The 16,468-nt window shown below is 40.8% G+C and overlaps 1 protein-coding gene across 1 annotated transcript; it reads left to right on the forward strand.

Annotated features, from left to right (window-relative positions):
- Positions 1 to 15,015: 15,015 nt before the first annotated feature.
- LOC106841767 (taste receptor type 2 member 62-like) lies at positions 15,016 to 15,957 on the forward strand. The gene is given in 1 exon segment (XM_070517366.1): positions 15,016 to 15,957. A coding segment is annotated over 1 exon segment (942 nt).
- The last annotated feature ends 511 nt before the right edge of the window (positions 15,958 to 16,468 follow it).

Raw genomic sequence — 16,468 nt, forward strand, 5'->3', positions numbered from 1 at the left:
GTGTGAAGAATGCACAAGATTTGGGTGCTGTTCTTCTCTCTTTTGTTTTGCTCTCCTTTCTCACTCCATCCCTTCCCCATTAATTCTTTTTCCATCCCCCTCTTTTCCAAATGTAGGGGAGTTCCTTCCTCTCTAGTTCCTTCTGGCTTGACTATGAATTAAATTGACATGAGACAGAATAACAGGAGCAAAATCAAACAAGTTTAATAACATGTATACATGGGAGAAACCCAGGAAACCTGGGTAACTCCCAGAATGGCTGAGGTTATCATCTTAAATACCATCTTCATGTTGGGGCTGGGAGTCAGTTATGAGAGATTCCCAGAAAAGGACAGTAAACGAGAGTAAGGTTATTATGACAATTTAAGTCCTTGTCTTCCACTTTGATAAGAATTTCTAGAGATAAGGTCATCCCTCATTCTTCCTGGCACAGAGAGGGAGGCCCCTTTACAAGTGGAGACTTCCCCTACAAATGTAAATGTCTCTTACAAAGGGTAACTTCTACTTTTCAGTGCTTCTTCCCTGTCTGCAGTTTCTTAAAAGTAACTGGCCCGAAATAATCCTCATGCCGAAGAAACACATTTTGGTGTGGCTAATTCTGATCCTCCACACTAGCATTCCCTCCACTGCTCCTAGTCCCTAGTCTGGATCCAAACCACCTTGGGCTGGGATAGTGGCTGTGTTTCCTCACAGGCTTCTCTTACTCTCTATATGAGCAACACTAATAATATTCTTCAAGCATAATTGTGCTCTGTACTCCTTTTCCAGAGATATGTAATGGTTGTCTGTTTTCTCTGTGGTCAATCTCAACTGTTTTTTTGTAACAGTAGCATAGATTGTCCCACACCACCCACTTTGTGACATCAACTCCTCTCACTGCTCTGCTCTCTGCTCACTCTTTCCGCTTTGGCCTAGTAAGGCTTCCTTCCATCTCCCCTCATGTTCCTCCCTCCAGGCTGTTGTTATTTGGCTCACTTGGAACTTCCTTCTTTCTTTTCTCTGCCCATGTTTGCCATTCCCTTCTTCTCTACCTTGCTTAAGACTGATACCATGCATGGAGCTTTTTCAGTTTGATCCCATAGAAAGCTGAAGGCAGATATGAGTTTCATGCATTTATAGATCCTATCCATGATTTCATGAGTTTACAGGAATCATCTGATATTGAAATGCTTCTAAGTTTTGGCCAACAGAAGGCAGAGAAAAAAACAAATGAAATTTGTTACAGTTCTTAAATTTAACAATTCTACTCTTCTTGTCTACTCAGTCAGTGGACCCTGGATGCTGATGCTTTGGATGATAGTCTCCAAATTGAGATGTTTACATTCTAGAATGTGTGCAAAATGATCTATTGGAAGTAGTCAGAAAAATTGGCAACTTCAACTTCCATTTATTTTTATTTCATCATTTTATCTCCTATTTTTTGGTGTATATTTATGATGTACATAATGTATTAACAAAGTAGTACGTACATATAATTAAAATAAATAAATATACATATGGTTGGGTGCATGTTCATAATCTTTTTTACTGATGAATTTTTCCATAAAAATGTATGGAGACCAAGAGACTGGGAGAGGTTGGGAAAAGCATCAGAATGGTTAAGAGAGATTTATACACTTGAGCTAGTCAAAATTGGAGTAATAACAGAACAAACAGAGATTACATAGAATTGAATAAATAACTGCATTTATGGTAAGTTATCCAACAATCTGGGAAGCTGAGGCCTAAAAAGTTGTGTTACAATGCTGGCTGGAGGCTGAGCTATGGTAAGAGGAGTGAGGAAGAGAAGAGCACAGATGAGCTAACAGGGTGAGGAGTTTTTCACTTGCAAGAACATGACTAAAGCATTAAATGAAGAGAACTCCTAAAGTGCTTGTAATTTCCTGAGTGATTGGGGTGCAAGGAACATTTTTTGTTCTACTATATGGTGTTTGACCCCAGTTCCTGACAGAAGAGTTTCTGAAGTACTTAGAATCTCTGGGGACAAGCATGTCTTTTTGTATGCTAATGAGATGACTGGTGGCTGGGGTCCCTAGCTTCAGTATGAGGGCTACTCCACTAGAAAGGCCAGGAGTGATTTGAAGGCTGCAACTTTCAGCCCAACCACCAACCTCTGAAGAGGGGAGAGGGGCTGGGGACCGAGTTAAAGACCAGTGGTCAATGATTTTATCAATCATACCTACGTAATGAAGTCTCCATAAAAACCTAAACAAGTTCAGAGAGCTTCTGGGTTAGTGACACATCCACATGGCAGAAGTGGAACCCAATTCCACAGGGACAGAAGCTCTGGCAATTGGAACGCTTCTGGATCTTTCCCTATGAACCTCTTCATCTGGCTGTCCAACTGAATCCTTCATAATAAACCAGTCAGCCTAAGTAAATTGTTTCCCTGAGTTCTCTGAGCTGTTATAGCAAGTTAGTGAGCCTGAGGAGGGAGTGTGGGAACCTCCAATATATAGCTGGCTGGTCAGAAGAACAGGTGACAACCTGGAACTTGCCACTGTCATCTGAAATGGGGGCAGTCTTGTGGGACTGAGCCCTTAACCTGTGGATCTGCACTAACTTCGAGTAGTGAGGGTCAGAATTGAAGTGTAGCACACCCAGTTCTTGTCTGGAGAGTTGGAGAATTGGGTAGTGTGAGAAAACTCCACACACGTTTGGTGTCAGAAGTGTTGTGAGTAGCGAAACGAGTTCTTTTTTATAATGACAATGTAAATACTATTCATGATGGATTCATGTATTAAACACTTATATTTTCTTTCTCGCACAAATTTTTGTTTTCTGTTGCATTAATAATTACCTTGTTTAGGGGCTGGCCTGGCGGTGTAGTGCTTAAGTTTAAGCATTCTGCTTTGGCTGCCTGGGGTCCAAGGGCTCGGATCCTGTGTGCGGACCTACACACTGCTCATCAAGCCATGCTGTGGTGGCATCCCACAGACAAAATAGAGGGAGGTTGGCACAGACGTAAGCTCAGGGCCAATGTTCTTCACCAAAAAAAGAAAAAAAAATGTAGTCAAAAAGAAATAATTTCCTTCTTTTGTTTGCTTTTCCTCTCAAACTCTTCATCAATGGTCTAAAAGATTCTTGATAATTTTGGACACTTCTGATATTCTAAGATTTTGTTTGCCTGACAAAATCTCTCCTGGATCATCTTGTCCTGCTCCAATCTTGACTTGTTGCCATGCTTAGTGCCCCTCTTTTCAACCTGAGATCTGCCTTTACACTGGTCCTTGTGATCCTTTGCCTCTCTTTCATTTTGGATCTGCTATTGTCTGTCCTCATGTTTTCTTTCATAATATTATTCTCCCTAGCTCTGGAGGAATATATTCTCCACTAGCTCCCAGAAAAGGAGTTCATAGTGTTGACCTAAAACAAATAAGCAACCAGTTATTTTACCACAGAATGAGTTTATTCAGGAATGGCAAAGAATTGCGGTTTGGAGCATACAGTCTATGGCAAATCACATACAATTCAGAGAAAATGAAGGAGAGAATTTTTTTAAAAAAATTATTTATTTAGTTATTTTTGGATGTACATCATAATATATTTGAATTCTGTGTAGATTGCATCATGTTCACCACCCAAAAACTAATTATAGTCCATCCCCTCACATGTGAGCCTAATCACTCCTTTTGCCCTCCCCCGACCCCCCTCCCTCTATGGTAACCACCAATCCAATCTACAATGCTATGTGTTTGTTTGTCGTTGTTTTTATCTTCTACTTATGAGTGAGATCATATGGTATTTGACTTTCTCCCTCTGACTTATTTCACTCGGCATAATGCCCTCAAGGTCCATCCGTGTTGTCACAAATGGCCAGATTTCATCATTTCTTATGGCCGAGTAGCAGTACATCATGTATAAATATCACATCTTTATCCGTTTGTCCCTTCATGGGCACCTAGGTTGCTTCCAAGTCTTGGCTATTGTGTATAATGCTGCAATGAACATAGGGGTGCAAGTATCTTTATGCCTTTGTGTTTTCAAGTTCTTTGGATAAACACCCAGCAGTGGGATAGCTGGATCATATGGTAGATCTATCCTTAATTTTCTGAAGATACTCCATACTGCTTTCCACAGTGGCTGCACCAGTTTGCACACCCACCAGCAGTGAACGAGGGTTCCCTTCTCTCCACATCCTCTCCAACATTTGTTGTTTCCTGTCTTGTTAATTATAGCCATTCTGACTGGAGTGAGATGATACCTCATTGTAGTTTTGATTTGTATTTCCCTGAGAGCTAATGATGTTGAGCATCTTTTCATATGCCTGTTGGCCATCCGTATATCTTCTTTGGAGAAATGTCTGTTCAGATCCCTTGCCCATTTTTTAATTGGATTGTTGGTTTTTTTGTTGTTGAGCTGTATTAGTTCTTTGTATAGTTTGGATGTTAACCCCTTATCTGATATATGGTTTGAAAATATCTTTCCAAATTGTTAGGTTGTCTTTTCATTTTGTTGATGGTTTCCTTTGCTCTGCAGAAGATTTTTAGTTTGATGTAGTCCCATTTGTTCATTTTTTCTTTTGTTTCCCTTGCCCGGTCAGACATGGGACTTGAAAATATGCTGCTCAGGTGGATCTCAAATAGTGTACTGCCTATGTTTTCTTCTAGAAGTTTCATGGTTTTGGGTCTTACATTCAAGTCTTTAATCCATTTTGAGTTGATTTTTGTGCATGGTGTAAGGGAATGGTCTACTCTCATTCTTTTGCATGTGGCTGTCCAGTCTTCCCGACAGCATTTATTGAAGAGACTCTCCTTTCTCCATCATATGCTCTTGGCTCCCTTGTTGAATATTAGCTGTCCATAAATGTGTGGGTTTACTTCTGGGCTCTGGATTCTGTTCCATTGATCTGTGTGTCTGTTTTTGTGCCAGTACCGTGCTGTTTCGGTTACTATGGCTTTGTAGTATATTTTGACGTCGGAGTGTGACCCCTCAGCTTTGTTCTTTTTTTTCTCAGGAATCATTTGGCTATTTGGGGTCTTTTGTTGTTTGATATAAATTTTAGGATTCTTTGTTCTATTTCTGTGAAAAATGTTGCTGGAACTTTGACGGGGATTGTGTTGAATCTATAGATTGCTTTAGGAAGTACGGACAGTTTAATGATGTTAATTCTTCCAATCCAAGAGCACGGAATATCTTTCCATTTCTTTGTGTCTTCTTTGATTTCTTTCAACAATGTTTTATAGTTTTTGGTGTACAGATTTTTCACCTCTTTGGTTAAGTTTATTCCTAGGTATTTTATTCTTTTGTTGCAATTGTAAATGGGGTTGTATTCTTAATTTCTCTTTCTGCTACTTTGTTGTTAGTGTATAGAAACACAACCGATTTTTGTACATTGATTTTGTATCCCGTGACTTGACTGTATTCCTTTATTGTTTCTAAAAGTTTTTTAATGGAATCTTTAGGGTTTTCTAGATATAAAATCATGTCATCTTTAGAGAGTGACAGCTTCACTTCTTCTTTTCCAATGTGGATCCCTTTTATTTCTTTTTCTTGCCTGATTGCTCTGGCTAGGACTTCCAATACTATGTTAAATAAGAGTGGTGACAATGGGCATCCTTGTCTGGTCCCTGTTCTTAGACGGATAGCTTTCAGTTTTTCTCCATTTAGAATATTAGCTGTGGGTTTGTCATGTATGGCCTTTATTATGTCGAGGTATTTTCCTTCTATACCCATTTTATTTAGAGTCTTTATCATAAATTGATGCTGTAACTTGTCAAATGCTTTCTCTGCATCAATTGAGATGATCATGTGATTTTTATTCTTCATTTTGTTAATGTGGTGTATCACGTAGATAGATCTGCAGATGTTGAATCATTCCTGCATCCCTGGAATGAAACCCACTTGATCATGACGTATGATCTTTTTAACGTATTGTTGTAATTGATTTGCTAGTATTTTCTTGAGGACTTTTGCATCGATGTTCATCAGTGATATTGGCCTGTAATTTTCCTTTTTTGTGTTGTCCTTGTCTGGTTTTGGTGTCAGGATAATGTTGACTTCGTAGAATGAGTTAGGAAGCCTCCCTTCTTCTTCAATTTTTTGGAAGAGTTTGAAAAGGATAGGTATTAATTCTTCTTTGAATGTTTGGTAGAATTCACCAGGGAAGCCATTTGGTCCTGGACTTATATTTTTTGGGAGGTTTTTGATTACTGTTTCAATCTCCTTACTGATAATCGGTCTACTCAAATTTTCTACCTCTTCTTGGCCCAGTTTTGGAAGGTTTTATGTTTCTAAGAATTTATCCATTTCTTCTAGATTATCCAATTTGTTGATGTATAGCTTTTCATAGTATTCTTGTTATCTTTTGTATTTCTGAGGTGTCCGTTTTAATCTCTCCTCTTTCATTTCTGATTTTATTTATTTGAACCTTCTCTCTTTTTTTCTTGGTGAGTCTAGCTAAAGGTTTGTCAATTCTGTTTATCTTTGCAAAGGAACCATCTCTTGGTTTCATTAATTTTTTCTGCTGTTTTTTTAGTCTCTATTTTGCTTATTTCTGCTCTGGTTTTTGTTATTTCCTTCCTTCTGCTGATTTTGGGTTTTGTTTGTTGTTCTTTTTCCAGTATCTTTAGATGTGCTTTTAGATTGTCTATTTGGGATTTTTCCTCTTTGTTGAGGTGGGCCTGAATTGCTATAAACTTCCCTCTTAGAAGTGCTTTTGCTGTATCCCACAGATTTGGCATGTCGTGTTTTCATTTTCATTTGTCTCCAGGAATTTTTTGATTTCTTCTTTGATTTCTTCATTGACCCATTCGTTGCTCAGTAGAATTTTGTTTAATCTCCACATTTTTGTGGCTTTTCTGGTTTTCTTCCTGTAGTTGATTTCTAGTTTCATACCTTTGTGGTCAGAGAAGATGCATGGTATTATTTCAATCTTCTTAAATTTATTGAGACTTGTTTTGTGGTCTAATATGTGATCAATCCTGGAGAATGTTCCATGGGCATTTGAAAAGAATGTGTATTCTGTGGTTTTTGGATGGAATGTTCTGTATATATCTACTAAGTCCATCTGGTCTAAAGTGTCCTTTAAGGCCAGTGTTTCCCTATTGATCTTCTGTTTGGATGATCTATCCATTCGTGTAAGTGGAGTGTTAAAGTCCCCTACTATTATTGTGTTACTGTCTATTACTCCTCTTATGTCTGTTAACAATTGCTTTATATATTTAGGTGCTCCTACGTTGGGTGCATAGATATTAACAAGTGTTATATTTTCTTGTTGGATTGTTCCCTTTATTGTTATGTAGTGCCCGTCTTTGTCTCTTGTTACAGTTTTTGTTTTAAACTATATTTTGTCTGATATAAGTATTGCTACCCCTGCTTTCTTTTCTTTGCCGTTTGCATGGAATATCTTTTTCTATCCTTTCACTTTCAGTTTGTGAGTGTCTTTAGGTCTGAAGTGTTTCTTGTATGCAGCATGTACATGGGTCTTGTTTTTTTTTTTATCCAATTGTCACCCTATGGCATTTGATTGGAGCATTTAGTCCACTGACATTTAAAGTAGCTATTGATAAATGTGTATATATTGCCATTTTGTTACTTTTTTTTCTGGGTGTTTTAATGGTTTTTCTCTGTTCCTTTCTTTGTCTCTTGCTCTCTTCCCTTGTGGTTTGATGGCTTTCTTTAGTAATATGTTTGATTTCTTTTGTCCTACTTTTCTTTCGCTTGTTATAGGTTTCTGATTTGTGATTACCATAAGGATCCTATTTAATATTCTATGCATACAACAGTCTATATTGAGTTGAAAGACTCTTTAGCTTGACCACTTTCTAAAAACTCTACTTTTTCACTCCCCTTGTCCAACATTATGTTTTTCAAATCATACATAGTCTCTTGTTTAGTGTGTGTCCATCCATTACCCTCTTATCATTGAAATAGGTGATTTTAGTACATTTGTCTTTTAACCTTCATATTATCTTCACAGGTAGTTGATCTGCTACCTTTACTATATTTTTACCTTTACAAGTGATTTTATTGCCTGATTTTTCATTGTTGTTTTGTTTTTTTGATATATATTTTTTTATCTGTGTTTGTGGTCATTGCTTTCCCACTTAAATATCTCCCTTCAGCATTTCTTGCAGAACTGGTTTCTTGGTGATAAACTCCTTTAATTTTTGCTTGTCTAGGAAGCTCTTTATGTCTCCTTCCATTCTGAATGACAACCTTGATGGATAGAGTATTCTTGGCTGTAGGATTTTTCCATTTAGCACTTTAAATACATCATGCCATTCTCTTCTTGCCGTAGAGTCTCAGCTGAGAAGTCCGCTGATAGCCCAATGGGCTTCCCTTTATATGTCACTTGTGGCCTTTCTCTTGCTGCTTTTAGGATTCTCTCTTTGTCTTTAATTTTGGACATTTTAATTATAATATGTCTTGGTGTGGGCCTCTTTGGGCTTATCTTGCTTGGAGCTCTCTGTGCTTCCTGAACTTGGGTGTCTGTTTCCTTTTTCAGGTTAGGAAAATTTTCATCTATTATTTCTACAAATAAATTTTATGTCCCTTTGTCTCTCTCTTCTCCTTCTGGGACACCTATAATCTGAACATTAGCATGCTTGATATTGTCCCAGAGTTCCCCTACACTGTTCTCATTCTGTCTAATTCTTTTTTCTCTTTTCTATTCTACTTGGGTGATTTCCTCCAGTCTTTCGTCTAGCTCGCTGATCCATTCTTCTGCATCCTCTACTCTGCTATTGAGTCCCTCTAGTGAATTTCTCATTTTGAGTATTGTATTCTTCATTTCTGATTTTTTTTAATATCTTCCAATTCTTTGTGGATGTGTTCACTGTGTTCATCCATTCTTCTCCCCATATCTGTGAGCATCCTCATGATATGTTTGAACTCTTTGTCGAGTAGGTTGCTTGTTTCTGTTTCATTTAGTTCTTTTTCTGGGGTTTTGTCCTGTTCCCTTGCTTGGAAAGTATTCTTTTGTCTCCTCATTATGCCTCTTTCTCTGTGCTTATTTCTATGTATTAGGTGAGTCAGCTATGTCTCCTGATCTTGGAGAAGTGGTCTTATGTATGAGATGCCTTATGAGACCCAGCAGTGTGCTTCCCTCTCATCACCAGTCCATAAGAACCAGGAGTGACCCTTTTGTGAGCTACTTGTGTCCTTGTGCTGTGGCAGGGTTGTTCCCACTGCAGGTACCCAGGGAGTCTAGTCTTTCCTTCCCTGGCCAGCTGTTTGTAAATCTTGTTTGGGGAGCCTCAGCACTGGTGGCTACAAAGTCTATCAGCACATTTCTATTGCAGTTTTCCTCTTAATTGGGTTGGTATCTAGTGTAGCTGGTTGCTAGGCTCAGGGGCTTACAGTATGATAGGCCTCAGGCTTACAAGGCTGTTGTCAGTTCTCTTAGGAGTGCAGCTGAGTGGGGCTGTCCCTTGGCATGGGGGAACTCAATTGTTTCAGGCTTTGGGAGGTGGGGCTGATCCTTTTTATGGCTATTTGTGAAGCACAGGTCTTCTGCCACTGATAAGCCTCATCCCCCACAGGACCACATACACCATCAACACAGTCCTGGTCTGTGCACACTTCTCAACCCCCTGGAGCATACCCCAATGCCCCACTGCATAGGCCCCCACCTCTCCACCAATGCCCCCCACAGTTCATCTGATCCTCACACAGGTCTTGCCCCACAGAGGCAGACACCCTTGCCTGCCTGTAGAGGATCAAGGCACCCAGTCAATGTAGGCTGAAAAGTAGCCTGAGGGCTTGCTGTTAGGTGGGGCCAGTCCCTATGGCAGGTTGCCTGTGCTGGCTGAACTGGATTAAATCTGTTCTCTAGTGGGCGTTGCAGACCCCTGGACTAACAGGCCAAAGGATGAACCTCAATGGCGCCCACCGGGGTCCGTGTCAGCATGCCTGGACCAGCTTAGAACAATGGCCCCCACCAATGTCTCAGTCTCCACAGAGGTCCCTCCTCTCACCAAGATGCCCCCAGAGCCCACCAGATGAGTCTTGTTTCACCAAAGGACTGTCAGCCTTCTCTCTCATGATTTTAGGTTGTTGCAATGAGTGAGTTTATGCATGGGCCCTTTAAGACCAAGGTCTTTTTGGCTTTCGGCCAATAGCTTTTCTGGGGGTATCCTTGCTGCAGTTAATAGCCAGCAAAGCCAGATAGTAAGACCACCGTCTCAGTTGGGCTGAGTCTGAAGTATGCTTATAGCAGTATTGCCCCTCCTCTGGACCTCACTCCTCTAGGGAGGGCTGTGTACCTTAGGGTGTCTCCTGCCTGGCCAGCTGAGAAGCTCCGTTGCTACCAAAGGTGGCTTTTTTCCTCTACAGCAGGAATTTCTGCCTCTTATGCCTTCGTCAGGACTGTCCCTTGTTGTGGGGGTTCTTTTTATCCAGTTTTCAGTTTTCAATCCTGGGTAATTTTTCCAAAAATAGTTGTCACCTGGTTGTGTTTGTGGGAGGAGATGAGTTCAAACTCTGCTCACACTGCCATCTTGATGAGATCTCAAGAAACGTTTTTTTTTGTTTATGAAGTTAGGAGAGGCTGCTGTAAACATAGGGTCCATTGGGGGACACTGGGAGTTCAAAGTGTAGTGACTTTTCTTTGGCTAAGTTACGGCAATATCTCATTGGCTGAGCCCTTGCTGGCCTCCCAACTCCATCTTATTTATTTATTTGGTGAGGAAGATTGGCCCTGAGATAATGTCCATTGCCAATCTTCCTCTTTTTGCTTGAGGAACATTGTCCCTGTGCTAACATCTGTGCCAATCTTCCTCTATTTTTTATGTGAGATGCCACCACAGTATGGCTTGATGAGTGGTGTATGGATCCATGCCTAGGATCCAGACCTGTGAACCATGGGCTGCTGAAGCAGAGTGCACAAACTTAACCACTATGCCACCAGGCTGCCCCCCCAATTCAATTTTAAATGTGATTTCCATTTATGAATTTTCATATTTTCCCCTTTTGATCAAGATATTTCTCTGAAAGCATCACTGATCAAGAGTCAGTTTTTTTCCAGATTCAGTGGTCTTTTGTCCCTCAGCCGGGAGAGAACTTTCCTGTGTGTCATGTCCCCCATCAGAGGGAAAGTGAACAGATTGGAAACGTGTTGAAGACACATTTGAGTGACAAGGATGGGTAGGAGGGAGAGCTCTCAGGTATTTCCCAATTAAATCTCTATATTTCTAAAAGACCTGGTCTGGACTTCTTGGAAAAGCTGTGCCATTGGAGGTCATCTGCTTCAATTCTGAGAAATCATTTCCTTCAGGTTATCAGATGGCTTTGTATGGGCTTCCTTACTTGGGGATATTGATTAATTCTGGGGATATGTTTTGAGGGACCTATTTGAATCTTGATGGGAGGTACACTGTGTATTTTGCCAATATCAGTTGGAATTTTGCCCCTAAGTAGGGTGGTAGTTGATTCACTAGGGGAAAATGATCAATGTCTTCAGAATCAGCTCTATTTGCTTCAGAAATGGAGCAAAATATAGGATGCTGAAGGGTCATTTAATTTACTTGGTTGGCTATTTTGATTGTTACTGTCAAATTCTAGAATTATTTCCTGCATTTGGGAAAGATACCAGCATGATACCTTTCTAAGAAGTCTCAACCTAATAAACGAATAGGGGCAGAGGAGCTAAGGAAAAAAGGGTGGGTATCTCGCAAAGGGCTTAAACAAAAGGGAATAGGTTCAGAAACAGACACCTTTTGAGGTTTATTATAAACCTTCACTATTAGAACTGTTGTAGTACTCCGAGGCAGGGGCTGCTTTATAAGATTGGGGTTGAACACCAAGTGTTGCCTCCAGTGGCAATAAGGATAGAGAAAGATTCATTCACAATCTGGAGAGTTGATTCTCTGAGCCGATTCAGAGGAAGGAATGGGAAGAGCCCCTGTAGTTCCTTGAAGCCACATCATTGGGAATTAGGAGGACATTGGAAAGGCTAGTTAGAGGATAGATGGCACGATGGCACCTGAAGAACTTAAGTTTGTAATAGTCTATTTTCCAAAGTCCTGATTCTTTGCAATAATAGCAGAAACTAGGAGGTTTTTGCTTTTGTATTTAGTATTGAAGGTTAAGAATTTTGGTGTTTTTTTTTTTTTAGGTAACTCATCTAGGGTGAGAGTGAGTTGATTTGCCAAATTAACTAAATCTGGAGTGGATAGAGTTTCCCATTCCTCCCTGGTGCTTTTAACTAAAAGGGAAAGGTCCTGGTTCAGCTGGTTAATAAACACAGAGTTAAAACCTACCCAGGTGGATGTAACATCTGAAGCAAGACCAGAATTTTTTGAAAACAATCTGAAGGCAATTATAATAGTCATGAACAGGTTCCTCAGACTTTTGTGCATAAGCTTGAATTTTGTCCCAATCAATAGGCTTAGGAAAAACTACTGTAATTGTTTGGTGGCGTTTTCCCACAGGTGGTTTAGCCTCTTGCCTAAAGTTAGGGGTTTGTTTTTCTAAATCCCTTTCAGGATTTTCCCATTGGGCAAGTTTCATCCAATGTGTGGCTTGACCCTCACTGTGGGGTGGACTAACTGATATAGGTCTGAAAAACCAGATTAGTATGTTTGTACAACTATATTAAATTCTTTAGTAAACCTACGGGGATGTTCAGTTACTTTAAAAAACTCTCTAACTATAGCTGGTAATGCAGCTAGGGAACATAAGAGATTTGAAGTTTGTTTGGATCCTCAGAAGACTTAATAGGTTCTGATTGATTTGGTGGAGGAGGGAGCAGGGAGAAGCTTAGGGAAAAAGGGAAGTTTGGTGAGAGAATTAGAATGGGGAAGCTGAGGGCATGGAGGAGGTGTAGGCAGTATAGAAGGGAAGGAAGAAGGTGGCGCTAGAGTCAGGACCTAAGCGCAAGGTAACTGATGCAGGTCCAGAGACAAAGGAGATGGGGGAGGGGAAAGAGAGGCTTGGGAAACCATTTTGTCTTTCTTTAATTGTTTGTATGCCTCAGTTAATCTTAAAATTTTATTTTACAGAGAGGAATTTTAGACTCCTTCCTAGCTTGGAAGCCCCAAAATGCCAATCCAAATAGGCGTTCCATTCAGTTTTAGCAATTTCAGAGCTATGGCAGTCCAATTTGGTTTTAATAAAATTAAGTTTCAGGAGTTCAAAAGTTCCCCATTGTGGCCATTGGTGTTCTAAATTACTTTTGGTTAGTTGGTTCATTTAGTCAGGAAGGTGCATGATTAGGGACCATGATTTTTAAACATAAAATCAGCCAAAGTCTCTGAATTGGGAGGTGGATCCTTAAACATTTAGATGACTGGGATCCTGTTTCTCAGAGATCTTAATCTAGAGCAAAAGAAAAATGTCTAAAGATGTGCAGGCCAAATACCAGCACAGCTCCAAAAGAGGAGCCTGGTTCTAAGAGGAATTAAACCACAGGCCAGCACAGGTCTGATAGGAACAGCCTGGTTCCAAAGGAACCAGACTAAAGTCTAGCACCATTCCCATAGGAACAGTCTGGTTCTAAAAAAGTCAGGCCAAAGGTTGAAAAGCACAGTCCAGCAGGAACAGTCCTGTTCCAAAAGGAATCAGGCTAAAGACAAAGTGAGTAATTGCAAAAAGGACAAAACCCTTTAACAGAAAGGACAGGTTGTGAATAAAGGCTGAAGAGCTTGAAACTCAAGAAGCATGGGGCTCGAGATCCAGGAGAAAACTTACCTTCAAACTTGTGAAAACTAATCAACAGAAACCTCCTTAAATTGGAGTCAGGAGGCCAGAATGGGGGACTCTCATGCCCAATGTCTATAGAAGAGCCCAATAGGAAAGAGAAAGACTTCCTCTTCCTGCCTAGCAACAGCTCAGTTGATGAGAGACACTCCCAACCCAGCCAATGACAATCTACTATACTTTGAACACCCAGTCTCCTCCAATGGACCCTGTTTACAATAGTTCTCTCAACTTCTGTTCCTCTTTATAAGAATTTCTCCTCCCCTTGTTGTGCTAGACTTGAATGTGGTCACCATGGTTGTAGACCCCAAATTTGCAGTTCTTTGCTGATCCTGAACAAATCCATTTTTTTTTTTTGCTGGAGAAATAGGTGGCTGTCTATTCGTTTAAGGTCAACATTTTGGTGGCTGTACCAGGGATTCAGAGAAGACTCTTGATGATTCCAAAGCTAGGGAGCAAACAAATGTGGTACCCACAAAAGAATCCATTGATCTTACTCCGTTTCTCTCTAACTCTGGGGTTTGAGGGTAAGTCTTTCTACTGGACTTTTCACCCTTTGTGCCTTTAAGGCTCTCTTGCCTTTATTCAGGATCTATTTTAAGGCTTCATCCTTTTCTGGTTAAGGCCTTGTTTTTTCTGCAATTATCAGTTGGCTCTTCAGCCTCACTCTTCTGAATCAGGCATTCATTGGAACTTGTTGCTCCGTCTTAGATCTGATTCCAAATCAGACAGTTTCATTGGAACTGTGCTATTCAGCCTTTGGCCCAAGTCCTTTGGATCAGGCTATTCTATTGGAACTGTGCTGTTTAACCTTTGGCCTAACTCCTTTGGAATGGTGCTGTTCTAGTGGAACTGTGGTTTCAGCCTTTTGCCTAACTCCTTCAACATTAGGCTGTTCCATTGGAACTGTGCTGTTTAGACTTCAGTCTGACTCCTTTAGAATTAGGCTGTTGTTTTAGAACTGTGCTGGTATTAAGGATAAGGTCATTTTTAAAGTTAAAGTAGGAAAGAAATAGTACAGTTAGAAATAAAGTATAAAGTTTAGTTATTTTCAGTCAACCCTGGAGCCTCTATTTTGTTAAAATTTCACTGCATCTGGCTCTGATAAAGACCAGGCAAATACGTTTATGCAAATAAAGACAGTGTGTCATTGAGCTGGGAGTGATTTGCATGGCAAAGGAGATCACAGGAATCCTGTTTTCAAATCCTGGGAGACTAGGGTTGTATGCTGGTAGCTACGATTTTGTATGAATCCATATTCCTGCATCTCTGGTCTCAGCAGGGTGGCTTGGTCACAGAGACTGTTTTTCCCTGTGGATGTGTCCTAGCACTTCAGAGTAAGAACTGAGTCTGAGCAGAACTTCCCCGGAGGAGATGCCCTCCTCATCCATGTTGATCTTCATGGTCATCTTTTTCATGGAGACCTTGGCTACAATGTTGCAGAATGGCTTCATTGTTGCTGTACTGGGCAGGGAGTGGGTGAGATGCTGCACACTGCCTTCAGGTGACATAATGGTATCCTGCCTGGCTGCCTCCTTATTCTGCCTGCATGGGATGGCCCTCCTAAACAATCTCATTGACTCCTTTAACTTTTGTTCCAAAGTTTACTATTTCAACACTTCCTGGGGCTTTATCAACGCTCTTACTTTCTGGCTTACTGCCTAGCTTGCTGCCTTCTACTGTGTGAAGATCTCATCCTTCTTTCATCCTGTCTTCCTCTGGCTAAAGTGGAGGATTTCTCGGTCAGTGCCCAGGCTGCTGCTGGGCTCCATGATTATATCTATCGTGCCAGTCATTCCATTAGCCACTTGGAATAGCATTCTTGTGCAGCTGAGTGCCTCCCAGAGTTCCCATGGAAACGGCACCCTATGTGAAAGAATACAGACCATCTCTCTCTACTCTTTTTTGCCTACAGTGCTTATGTTGTTGATTCCCTTTCTCCTGTTCCTTGTGTCCACCCTCTTGCTCATATTCTCACTGTACAGGCACTTGGGGCAAATGAGGGACCACAGATCCGGCCCATGTGATCCCAGCACCCAGTCTCACACCATGGCCCTGAAGTCATTTACTGTCTTCCTTGTCTTCTACACATCATATTTCCTCTCCCTGATTATTGCTTTTATGAAAATCACAACACTGAAGAATCAGAGCCACGGGGCCTGGGAAGTGGTGACCTATGCAGGCATCTGTCTGCATTCTAGCATCCTGGTGCTAAGCAGCCCAAAACTGAGAAAGGCCCTGAAGAGAATCCTTTGCAAGTCCCTGGACAAAAGATGGTTCGTCACAAGTATCAATATCAATAATCAGTATCAATAGATAAGCCCTGAGTGGCAAAAATCTGCAAGGTTTGGGTCCTGTTCTTTCTTCATTTCCTCTTCTTTCCCACCCCTTCCCTGACCCATTAATTCTTTTTCCATTTGTCTCTGTTCCTGCATCCTTCCATTGCTCCCAGTCCCTAATCTGTGTCCCAAACTACCTTGACTAGGATGTTGTCCTCATTTCCTCACAGGCTCTCTCAGCCTTTGTATAAGCAACTCTAATTGTATCCTCTAGGCATCACTGTGGTCTTTAATCCCTTTACAGAGACTAGTAACAGTTGTCAGATTTCTCTGTAGTCAATCTCAAGTAATTTTTTTTTAAGAGTAGCATGGATTGCCCCATAGCATTCACTTTGTGACATCAACTGGTCTCCTTATTCTTGCTCTGCTCTCAGCTCAGCCTCTCTATTTCAGCCCAATAAAGCTTATTTCCACCTCCCTGCATGTTCCTCCCTCCAGCCTGTGGTCAATAGGCCTACCTGGGACTTCCTTTTGTCCTTTCTCGATCA

Source organism: Equus asinus, chromosome 1 (assembly GCF_041296235.1).
Source record: "Equus asinus isolate D_3611 breed Donkey chromosome 1, EquAss-T2T_v2, whole genome shotgun sequence".
Taxonomy (NCBI): Eukaryota; Metazoa; Chordata; class Mammalia; order Perissodactyla; family Equidae; genus Equus; species Equus asinus.